Raw genomic sequence first — 11,222 nt, 5'->3', positions numbered from 1 at the left:
GTTACAAACTGCGGTCCTGGAAACCTTGATCCTAGTTGTGAGTTTTTTGCAGACAGTGAAAAATCACACAGCTTCCAGAGCCTAGGTTTCTGAAAGGAGGCCTGGACCGAGGGGAAGGGCGGCTGGATTGGTTCCTAAAATTGTTATCCATGTCGGGTTTTCTACTTTTCTCCTTAAGTTATTTTTCCGTCTAGGTGCTAAAACTTACAGTCTCGAAGCACTCACAGGGCCCCCGAAAGACCACTTAGGGTCAGGAGCAGCGACGCGCAGCTCGGCGCGCGGCGGGCGTCCAGAGCCTGACGGAGTATGCGCACTAGACCTCCGGCGAGGCAGACAGCTCGGAGAGGAAGGGGCGGGGCGCAGCTCGGTGTAGGGCGGGATCCTTGTCGGCGACGAGAGGCGATTCGCTCTGCTAAGGGGAGGGGGACCTCCGCTTCCGCCGGATACCGGAAGTGCCTCTGCCAGTGGGCCATGGAACCAGTGGCACAATAGTGTTTTGAGGTGTGAGGATTGCGGGGGTAGCGGCCATGGAGGCCGTGCTGAACGAACTGGTGTCTGTGGATGATCTGCTGGTGAGGCCTGGCCCGAGGGAAGAAAAGGGAATGTTCTGACGGGTGGGTGCTTAGGAGAGTCAGGTAGGAACTAAATCCTCTCCCCCCAAGCATCGGCTTTTCTGCGGAAGCCGGACTACTACTCCCGGCAGCCTCTGCAGCGTCCGGCCCCTGCCCGAAACTACACTTTGTCTTAGAGGCTAATGGAAGTTGTAGTTTCCTGCACCACCTCGCCTCAGACGGGGCCTGCAGTCTGATGGGGAACCCTGACGGGTCCCGGGTGCATGCAGGAGTTGAGAGGTCAGAATACTGACACCTGTTTTTAAAGTGCTCCTTCAGTGGCGGCAGAACTTATCGATCATCATAAGTTCTATATATTACTGAGTCCGTCTCTGTACAAGCTGCATTACAAATGTAACTCAGTCTTGGTAATTCTAGGAGTTAGGCACTATTTTTACGCCCGTTTTGTAAAGGAGAAACATTCCAAACCCGGCAGGGCGGGCAGGATGGGGGAAGCATTCTCTTCAGAGGAACCGCGTGGGCTGTTGTTGAACAGTTCTGACAGCTTGTTTACTGTTCAGCCACTCTGGGTCAGCTGCTCTGAGAGCGGTGCCTGGAGCCACCAGCAGGTGGCATCTCTGCTCGGTACCACTGGGGGAGTAATGGGAGCCAGGGGGTACTGGCCAGGGAAACATCCCGCTGAGCGTGGGGGTGGAGGGCAGAGGGGCGTTCAGGGATGGAGGAGATAGCAGAGGTGGGTTAGGTACCAAGATCTTCGAGGAGAATGTGGCAGAGAATGGGAAGATAAAATGTACCAGAAATGGACCTTCAGATCCTGCTAGAGAATGCTTTTCCCTCTCTTTCTAAATGACTCCTCTCCTCTCCTATGACAGAAGTTTGAAAAGAAATTTCAGTCTGAGAAGGCAGCAGGCTCGGTTTCCAAGAGCACGCAGTTTGAGTATGCCTGGTGCCTGGTTCGAAGCAAGTACAACGATGACATCCGTAAAGGCATTGCGCTGCTGGAGGGTGAGGTGCCAGGCTACCTGACTCTCCCCTGCCCAACTGCCACTGACTTTGTTCATCCTTCCATCACAAGTGCTGGGGTTCTTTTTCAACGTGGGACCCTGTAGTACAGTCACCTGACAGTTATTTTCCTGTAAACTCACTACAACAAAGGGCTATACTTAGCCTGATTTTCCCGGTGTACTTTTGACTAATTACTACCTCAACATTGTTTTGCCAAACAGAGTCATACCATGTCACTCCCCGTGGGACTTTTGGTGATCTGGTAGTCTAATCATAAGGAAAATGACTTGTCTGGCGGTCACACAGCTAATTAATTAATGGCTCCATTGGAACTAGAAGCGCTTGCCTTGTGTGTCCTGCACCTGTGTTCTTTGCCCCCCACCATATTGCTTATTCAGCAGCTGTTGTTGAAAATCTTTTGTGGGGGTGGTGTGGGAAAATGCAGAAGACAGCCCCAAACACCTGTGAGCAGATGGTGTTTTAAAGATTCATTTACTTATGCATATAGAACTGAGGTACAGGCCAGAGGTGCAGGGATGATGAGAGGATTCACCAGAGACAGAGTTGGGAGAAGAACAGATAGACTAACAAAGAACACTGCTGAGGGGAGCAGCAAGTGAGACAGAAGAGGTCTGCCACGCCACGTGGGTCACCTCCCTGGCTAAGGATCAAACTCTTGCCAGAGCAGCTGCTGATAGCTTTGTAGTGGCTGTGCTTTAACCTGTTGCTCAACCAGGGAGGGCCTGTGGTTTTTTTTTTTTTTTTTTTTTTTCAATTGGAATCCTATTTGCCATTGGGTTTGAATGGGTCACCATTTGTCAGAGGCTACAGTACTTGACCTTGCTCTAACTCAAGTAATCATAGATGAGCAAACAATTGTGATTTACTAAAGGGGCCTATAGAAAATCTGTAAAAATTAGAATCTTAATAAAAATAATCTTACCCTTCTTGTCTATTTGCCAGTTCAGATTTTGAAGGCTTCCTTTACAGCGGGGCACATTTATAAATACCGGCAACACCGCTTAGCAGGAATTTCTAGTGCACAGAGCATGGCTGAACACATAGGTTTTGGGCAGTCACTGAGTTAAGGGTCTGGTGGAGTGATACAGGGAAGACCAAATGGAGGTGAATTTTGAGGTGTCTTTTTTTTTTTTTTTTCAAGGCAGGGGAACACAAACTTAATATTACACCAATCTAGGCAGCAAGTAAGAGTAGTTAAAAATACACAGCAGATGCCAAAACTGACTAGCTATGTCTTGGGCTTCTCCAGCGCTTCGATCTCCTTTTTAGTTTCCTTGTGTGAGCCAGAATTGACTAGTGTTCTTACCATTGCAATGGGGCAGCCTGGTATTGTGCTTCCCCAGAGCCCTGATAAGGAAGTTGAGTGTGACTGGAGCTGAAATAGAGGTTCAAGACAGTAACTTTCTGCCAGGATCCCGGAGGGATTCAGAGAGTGGAGCGGTCTTTGGGACACAAGTGCTAATAAAGGGGAGATACGGTTTTTACTCTCTTCACTCCCCTCCCCAGAGCTGTTGCCCAAAGGAAGCAAAGAAGAGCAGCGGGATTATGTCTTCTACCTGGCTGTGGGCAACTACCGGCTCAAGGTAAGCCACAAGCTGCCCCTCCTCCCTAGAAGGGGTGGGGCACAGCACCCCCTGCCAAGGTAGAGCCCTGGCCAGCAGGAAAGATGAAGAGGACAGTTAGTAGGGAGTGGTGTTGGGTACAGAGGTGCAAGGTGACAGCAGGTCAGGATGTCAAGGGAAGGTGAGAGACAGAGGATCAGGGTGCTGAGGGTGTGGGGAACGAGGTGACGTCAGGATCGGGGTGCAGCCTGAGCCTCGGATTGTTATCTCCCCCAGCTTATTGCCCCCACACTGTTGGGGTTGTTTGTGGACTCTACTCCATTGGGTGGGGCTGGAAGGAGGGAGGGGGGAGAGGGAGAGGGAGGAGCCCCCCACCCCCACCCCTTCACCTCTACCCCCCACCCCTGCAAGTGAAGAGAAGGCCCCTATGAGCAGGAGTGAGAATACTGAGGGCTGTGCGTGTCTGTTTCCTGAGTGCAGGAATATGAAAAGGCCCTGAAGTATGTGCGCGGGCTGCTGCAGACAGAGCCCCAGAACAGCCAGGCCAAGGAACTGGAAAGGCTCATTGACAAGGCCATGAAGAAAGGTGAACACCTTCCCCTCCACCCTCTCCTGTCTCCCTCAGCGCCCTGCCCTCCCACCCCGCCATCCACAGTCCCTCTCAGTTTTGTTACATCCTCTTCCCTCCCCATGCCCGTGCCCACTGTTTTTTCTCCACATGATCTCCTCCAAGCAGTTCCTCCTCCAAGCCCTACGAGTCCTCTTCCCTGAGCCTGTGGCCACAGTCCCCATGACTCCAGATAGAGGCAGCTTTTGGCTGAAGGGTAGCTGGCTGGGAGGATATGATAGCCAGGATCCCTGCAGGGTGAGGCGGGGCTGGCTCCTGACTCTTCCTTTTCCCAGACGGACTAGTGGGCATGGCCATCGTTGGAGGCATGGCCCTGGGCGTGGCAGGACTGGCTGGACTCATCGGACTTGCTGTATCCAAGTCCAAATCCTGAACAAGACCACACCTCTGCCTCTGCCCGCAAAGCCTAGGAGCCCATGAGGACACTTGAAGAGGGGCCCCTGCATCCTTGCTTTCCCTTTCTTCTGCCCCGCCATGAGGTTCAAGGTTACAGCCTCCCCTCCTCTGAAACCTGCCCTTTAGCCCCAAATCATGTACTTTGGGATGAGTGTAAATAAAATTGGGCTTTGGCACTGGAACCTCTGTGTCTGTGTTGAGGAAGGGACGGGTGGATTCCATGGGCCCAGCAGAGGTGTGAGGTCACGTGTGGTTCTCTGCTCCCCTCCTGCCCTCCAGACTGGCGTGGGGTTCTCCTTTGTGCGCTGAATGCCCAGATCCCACACCCTTCCTTCCTCCCCCTCCCCCAGTGCCATGCCCTTGAGCTGTAGTAGGCAGCATGGGCATGTGGCCTTTGCACAGCCCTAGAATCTTGGGCGAAAGCAGCGACCAGGCAGAACTGAGGGGACAGGCTGAGATTTATGCCTCCTGTCTCCTCTGACCCACTCAGCTGCCTCTCAGCATGTGGAGTTTTCCACCCCAGGGGGGCCCTCCACTTAGTTTCCTCCAGAACCAACGCCCTTCCCTCCCTTTGTCTTCCTGCATCTTCTCCTTCCTCCTACCCGATCCTTCATAAGAGGGGGGGCACTGGGGTGGGGAAAAGGAAATGGGCATTTGGCCTGGAATAGCAGGGGTCTTGGGAGAGATTAGGAACCCCGGGCACCCCAGTTGTAGATAGAAGGTTGAGTCTCAGTTCCCACCCCACCTGCTTTGCCCAACGACCCCCACCCGCCCCGTGCCAGGCTCAGCAAAGGCCTTTCTTGCTTCACTGCATACCTCTCGTTCCACAGGGAGGCCAGCCCACAGCCAGGCTGGCCGAGCTGGGGGCCAGGAGGTGGAGTGGGGAGGAGGCATTGAGGGGAACACAGAGGACCCTCGTGGGGAAAGGAGAGCAGTTCCAGCTGAGTGATGCGCTACATAATTGCAGGGGTGTGGGATCAGCCCCTCAGAAACAGCAGCAGCCACATTTGCCAGCAGGAACTAAGATGTCCAGGCTGTGGCTGTGGAACAGGAGACAGTCTGCAGCAGCACCAGTGCTCAGCCTTGGCTTGGGGACCCAGAGTTTCCTAATCCATCATTGTTAGCAGACTGGTTATAATTCTGATAACGCGGCTGCTAGAGCAGCCAGGATCACGTTCCGCACCTGTGGCTGTCCCCCGGTGACTCTGGCAGCCAGGAGTCAAAGCTCAGCCACCACGGGGCAATTTTCAAAATCAGGAAGCTGAAGTTTAATGCAGCCCTGGTGGGCCTGTGGGACGCACAGCTGGTAGTCACCAGCCGTGGAGGACTTGCTGCCCACGAGGAACTCGGACCTGTGGCCACAACTGCTTCAAGCTATGAGGTTAAGTGGTAACATTTCAGTTCCCAGAGGCAGAAATGAGCTCAAGGGGCTCGAACTTGCACTGGTGTCACTTTGGTAACTGATGGGGTTGACCCCAAGTTGCCTGAATCCCGGAGCTGTGCATTTCTCCTCAATATTCCCATCCCTTACTCAACCTTCTTCTTCCTTGGAACTCAGACACCCCAACCCCTAAGGGGCTTTGAGTTTCTCAATCATTCTCACCACATCCAGAGGAGATGGCTCCACTCTCTCGGTCCTTCCCCACTGAAGGCAGCTCTGGGCCTGGCTGTGGTCATTCTCTGTCCCTGTCCCTGTGTCTCTCAGTCACCTCTCCTGGTCCCTCTTATGCATTATCTGGCCCCTGAGCAAAGCTGAGTCAGAGACTGACGCTTCCCCTTGGCTCCCTGTGCCTCCTTAGCTGCATCCGTTAGTCACTCCCCAGTAAGTCCTCTCCCCCCACCCCTGTGGGGCGGGGAGCCAGGGCAGCCCAGAGGCCGGGGGAGGGAGTGGACTTTTGGCCCGCTTCATTTATTCCCTCCATCTCCTGGTCAGCAGCTACTGCACACTCTTGGCTCATTCCTCTGACTGGCCTGTGGGGAAGCAGAAACCCAGAGAGAGGAAAGGAGACAGAAACCGGAGACAGACCTGGGCTAAGGAAGAGGCAGAGGCCACAGCTGGCTTTCCGCCCACCTCACCCTCTCCCCAGTCGCCGGCTTAACAGCCCTCAGCCTCTGCTCCTTCAGGTACCCAGGTACTGGGACTTAGCTCCTCCCCTTCTCTGGGGCCTCCAGCGCCCCCAGGCCCGTGTCCCACCATGTCGATGGCTGTAGAGACCTTTGGCTACTTCATGGCAGCCCTGGGGCTGCTGATGCTGGGGGTGACCCTGCCACACAGCTACTGGCGAGTGTCCACCGTTCACGGGAGCGTCATCACCACCAACACCATCTTCGAGAACCTTTGGTACAGCTGTGCCACCGACTCCCTTGGAGTCTACAACTGCCGGGAGTTCCCGTCCATGCTGGCCCTCTCTGGTATGGGGCAGGGAGAGAACCAGGGAGTAGAGGGTGGTGGGGAGGTGGTGAGACCCTGGCTAGGGTGGGTGCTGCTGTGTCCTGCACAAGGTGCCACAGGGGCACCTAGGTGCATGCAGCCAGGAGTGCGGCAGAGGCCTGGTTCCACGTGGCCCCCAGCCCTAGTGGGACACTCCTCGTCATTCCGAATGTGACACCTGGCGCCAAGGTAGCCGCCAGAGCAGTGTCTGCTGTTTCCTGGCCCTGTGTTTGGGCAGTGACAACAGCACAGGTTCGTAGGATGGTCTTGAGAGTCCTTGAGAGTCACAGGCTGGAGCATGTGAAATGTTACTATGTGTCCACATCTACATGCATACAATCAGCTTTAGCATTTCAGATTTAGGGTGGGAGTGCTAGGATGTGGAGGGTGATGGGGAGGCCCCCTCTTACAGTCTTGGGGGTTGAGACACATGAAAGTCTGAATAGCCTGGGTAGGCTTCTACCGGGCGTTGGTCTCGGTGTCCCGGCACGTTCTAAAGGATGGGGAGTCCTCTGGCCGGGCTCTGCCGGGAGCAGGCCGTGTGCGTGCGCTTGGGTTCTCAGGGCAGCATTTGGTTTTTTGTTTTTTGTTTTTTTTTGGCACTGGGACTGGACCTTACAGCTCTTTAGGTCCAGAAGGTTCTCCTTGGCAGCTAGAGCATCTTCCTGCTCCTGCTCACCCTAGAGTAGTATTCCCCATCATCCTTTCATCTGCTAGGCCAAGAGGGGATGCCCTAAGCCGAGCAGCTCCCAGCCGCTCATCAGGAGCTCCCCACCCACCGGGGACACTTGCCCTCCCAGGCCCCCCACTGCAGGTGCTGGGTAGTACAGGAAGGAACTGAAGTCAACCCTGAAATCACTTCCAGGAATGTCAGAGACACTCTGAGCTGTTAGAGAATCTAAACAGGTCTCTGTGTCCCTTGAGGCAGCTGCAGGGGCTTTGTGCTTCATCCTTCTCTCCACTACTTACTGTTTTCAAGGAGGTACCCCTCTTCCCAGTAAGCCCCTATAAAAGCTGATACCATCTGGGGCTGAAGCCGAGAATGTAGGTAATGAAGGGACAAGGAGGTGGCAGCTCAGCAGTCATCCCCGCCTACCCTTCACCAGCAACGAGGGTCGGGGGTGTGGAGGAGGAAGCTTTGCTGCGAGGAGGAAGCTGTCCCCCCAAGGGAGGCCACCTTGGCTTGAGAGAACGAGTGTGCATGACAGACGCGCCAGGAAAGTCACAGCTGTGAATGCACCTGAGGGGGAAGGCAGGTTCCAGGGCTGTGCTGGGTACGTCCCCCAAACCTTCCCAGCATTTTTACAGTAGCTTTCCTGGCGGGGGTGTCAGTAACCATCTCACAGCAGCTGGGTAGGCACTGACCTGCCCAGAGCCCACGGAGGCAGAGGGGCTGGCCCCAGACTCGGGTCTGACTCCAGGGTGGCCGATACCACGGCTGGGTTTGGTCCTAGTTTTGATTGTCAGCTGCCTAGCCCCAGCCACTCAGCCCACGGCCTATGGCCTTCAGTAATCTCTGTCCATCGGCGCTACCTAGGGATTCAGAGCCAGCCCCAGGTGGAGACTAGCAGATGAATGAGCAGAAGATAAGGGGTACGGGGAGAGGGCGGGAAATCAGAGGGAGTGGCTGGGAGTGAGAAGGTGCTCCCAGAGAACTTTGTCCCTCCTCCCTACCCCCCAACTCTGCACATCCTGGCAGGAACCCAGCCTTTCCCCTTCAGCACCAATGGTACTGCCCCACCCGGAAAAGGGGTGCAAGGTCCTTGTGAGTATTCGGCAACTAACAAAGACAGAAGGGGGAAGTGGGGACCAGAACATGATTCAGCTTTGAGATCTTTCCGCTTTGAGTGAAGGGAAACAAGGCAGGGAAATCATATGAGCTAAAGTGACTGAGGCTGTTTCTGGGCAATGGTATCCCACCTTCCAGATCAGAACCTGGTCTCAACTGAGTGACCCGTAGGCCACTGCTGTCCCCTACTGGTAACTTTGGGAAATTTTCTGTTGAGTGTGTCAGGCAGTGCCCAGTATTAGGAGGCAGACGTGGAAGGAGCTGGAGGTGCCCGCAGTTTCAGCAAGACACAGCAGGGCACCCAGCGACCTAACATAACAGCAGGGGGGTGGCTTTCTCTCCCCCCATGGGCATTTGAGAATGTCTAACCATTCTGATTGTCCCTTTCCGAGGGGCTGCTGCAGATATCTTGCAGGTAAAAGCCAAAGATTCTGCTAAACGCCCTTCAAAGCACAACAAAATATTTTATCAGTAGGCCCTAGGGAAGCCCTGAGGTCTAGGTTGCCAGTGTGGGAAAGGAGAACGTGGAGTCTGAGGTGAACTAGGAAGGAGGGAGGTATGGCCTAGCCTGTTGTCTGGATGGAGCCCAAGCCGAAGGACTAAGACCTGAGCCAGGGCTGCAAGGGACTAGCTTTGTGGTAAAGGGGAGAGGGGATGGAGGGGCAGGAGCTGGTTCAGGGACTGATGGCTGTACCCCACCTCCCCAGGGTACATTCAGGCCTGCCGGGCACTCATGATCACTGCCATCCTTCTGGGCTTCCTGGGCCTCCTGCTAGGCATTCTGGGTCTGCGCTGCACGAACATCGGGAGCAAGGTGCTCTTCAGGAAGGCCAAGGTGGCGGCTGCCGCAGGGGCCCTACACATAGTGGCTGGTAAGTGGGGGGGAGCTGGTGAGTGGGCCTGAGCTGAGGTGGAAGGGGTTTGGGTGGTCCTCAGCAGCACATCCTGGGGTCCTCTGATTTCTCCAGGTCCCCAAACCAGCACTGGCCTCGCCTTCCCCTTTGCATTGACACCTGCCCTTCCATGCTCAGTCCTCCCCTCACCCCCAGCTCAGCCCAGCCTCACCGGGGCCACCAAATCCCCTGGCTAGGAATTAGCAGTGGCACTGGTTTTTTGTTTTGTTTTGTTTTTTAAGATTTATCTATGCATACCAGAACTGGGGTGTAGGCCAGAGGTGTGGGGGGTGAGAGGATCAGAGAAGGGAGCAGAACAGGCAGACTGACAAAGTACACTGCTAAGGGGAGCAGCAGGCGGGTCAGGAGAGGTCTGTGGCGTCATGTGGGTGAGCTCCCTGGCCGGGGAGCTGCTACTTGCTTCGTAGGGCTGCACTTTAACCCGCTGCGCCACCAGGGAGGGCCCTGCAACCCTTTTCAGATTGCAGAACATTTCTGCACATATCCTGTCACTACAAGCCCTGGCAAAAACTGGGGCTTGACCTGGTCTCTAGCTGTGGAAACATGCCGGAGAAGTCAGGTGGCTCCCTGGAGGACAAGCCCCCAGCGAGTGTCCCAGCTGGGTAGACCCTGGAGGCGGCTGCTTCCAAGAAGGAACCTAAGTGATGAGGTGCTAGAGTAGGAAGGAGCAAGGCAGGTCAGGGGTGAAGGGGGCACAAGGGTGGGGCTGAGGGTGGATGTCGCAGACTAGCAAGAAAGCTGCCCAAGGCGGGTTCTGGTGCTGACTAGAGAAGCTAACTTTTAACTTTAGGAAACAAAAGTTATGGCCTGGGGCAGGGGAAAGAAGGGGGCTGAATGGAACTCACCCTTGGACTTGGTGGCCACGTCCTGCATTGGGCAACGGCCTGCACCTGGACCAAGTGCCATTCTCTTCGCCCCAGGTTTATGCGGGATGGTGGCCATCTCCTGGTATGCCTCCAACATTACCAAGGACTTCTTTGACCCCTTGTATCCGGGTACCAAGTAAGTGTGAGAGCCCCACGCTCAGGGGAGTAGGGGTTGGGTGGGAAGAGGCCCAGGCCCCGGAGCTAGCACCGCCCATGACCCGGTCCTCGTCCCCAGGTATGAGCTGGGTTCTTCCCTTTATCTGGGCTGGAGCGCCTCTCTGCTCGCCATCCTGGGAGGCAGCTGCCTCTGCTTCAACTGCTGCTGTGGCGAAGACGAGGACCCTGCGGCAGCCGCCAGGTATAGGTGGGCAAATGTGGTGGGTGGGTGCGGGTGAGGGCTCCATCTCTGTCTGACCTTGGCCTCCTTCACAACAGCTCCTGGGTTCCCTACAAAGCCGCCATCAAACCCACATCCAACCTCACTGTCCAACTGACCCAGCCTGCAGCCTTGGATGAAGGTGACAGCAGCTTTGGCAAATATGGGAAAAATGCTTATGTGTAGCAGACCTGACCCAAGGACCCCAGAGAAAAGGGGTTCCCAAAGCCCTGGGCTCCAGGCGCCACCCCTGCTGATGGCTACAACCTTTAGGATTATTCAGCCGCCTTGGGGACTCAGGTGGGTGCCCAGAAGCCATGCCCAGTTCTAACCACACTTCAGGCCCCGCCTCTCCAGCCGGAGCTCCTGGCCACCCCTATTTCGTCTGACCCAACGGACCCTCCCAGACTAAGAATTCGCCTCTTCAGAGCTTACAGTGGACTCCTGAGGCTGGGCCCCTCCTTTGAGAACATAGGTTCTCAATTGTAAGACTTTGTAAGGTTGTAATGGGCCCCCAAAGTTTGTAGTTTTTGTAATTGCATGCAAAATAAATGTTATTGTGAACTGTTCTCGGGGCTGGGGTGTCAAGAAGCAGCTTTACGCCAAGCAAGAGATAGCCAGGGCAGTGCCGGCGTAATCTCAGTTCCTGGAGCCCAGACTGT

At 55.2% G+C, this 11,222-nt stretch overlaps 2 protein-coding genes across 2 annotated transcripts; both read left to right on the top strand.

Moving 5' to 3' along the window:
* The first annotated feature begins 434 nt into the window (after positions 1-434).
* Positions 435-4,366, top strand: FIS1 (fission 1 (mitochondrial outer membrane) homolog (S. cerevisiae)). The gene is made up of 5 exons (XM_004688263.2): positions 435-572; positions 1,445-1,577; positions 3,105-3,181; positions 3,641-3,746; positions 4,064-4,366. Exons 1-5 carry the CDS (start codon positions 528-530, stop codon positions 4,159-4,161), a joined length of 459 nt encoding a protein of 152 aa, XP_004688320.1. The 5' UTR covers positions 435-527; the 3' UTR covers positions 4,162-4,366.
* Positions 4,367-6,205: 1,839 nt separating this feature from the next.
* CLDN15 (claudin 15) lies at positions 6,206-11,222 on the top strand. Its single transcript, XM_012728961.1, has 5 exons — positions 6,206-6,596; positions 9,112-9,276; positions 10,239-10,320; positions 10,420-10,542; positions 10,620-11,222. The coding sequence occupies exons 1-5, from the start codon at positions 6,380-6,382 to the stop codon at positions 10,744-10,746; spliced, it is 714 nt and encodes a 237-aa protein (XP_012584415.1). The 5' UTR covers positions 6,206-6,379; the 3' UTR covers positions 10,747-11,222.

Source organism: Condylura cristata, unplaced genomic scaffold (genome assembly GCF_000260355.1).
Source record: "Condylura cristata isolate star-nosed mole 26May11 unplaced genomic scaffold, ConCri1.0 scaffold00024, whole genome shotgun sequence".
Taxonomy (NCBI): Eukaryota; Metazoa; Chordata; class Mammalia; order Eulipotyphla; family Talpidae; genus Condylura; species Condylura cristata.
Note: the sequence above shows the minus strand (reverse complement) of the source record. Positions and strands in the feature narration are given on the sequence as shown.

What these genes read in the sequence shown, in the direction of transcription:
- FIS1 (XM_004688263.2), top strand. Translation starts at nt 528, where the DNA reads ATGGAGGCCGTGCTGAACGAACTGGTGTCTGTGGATGATCTGCTG. An exon ending in TGGGCAACTACCGGCTCAAG is followed by an intron (nt 3,182 to 3,640) that starts GTAAGCCACAAG and finishes TCCTGAGTGCAG; the next exon opens with GAATATGAAAAGGCCCTGAA. An exon ending in TGACAAGGCCATGAAGAAAG is followed by an intron (nt 3,747 to 4,063) that starts GTGAACACCTTC and finishes TCCTTTTCCCAG; the next exon opens with ACGGACTAGTGGGCATGGCC.
- CLDN15 (XM_012728961.1), top strand. Translation starts at nt 6,380, where the DNA reads ATGTCGATGGCTGTAGAGACCTTTGGCTACTTCATGGCAGCCCTGGGG. An exon ending in GTCCATGCTGGCCCTCTCTG is followed by an intron (nt 6,597 to 9,111) that starts GTATGGGGCAGG and finishes CCACCTCCCCAG; the next exon opens with GGTACATTCAGGCCTGCCGG. An exon ending in GACCCTGCGGCAGCCGCCAG is followed by an intron (nt 10,543 to 10,619) that starts GTATAGGTGGGC and finishes CCTTCACAACAG; the next exon opens with CTCCTGGGTTCCCTACAAAG.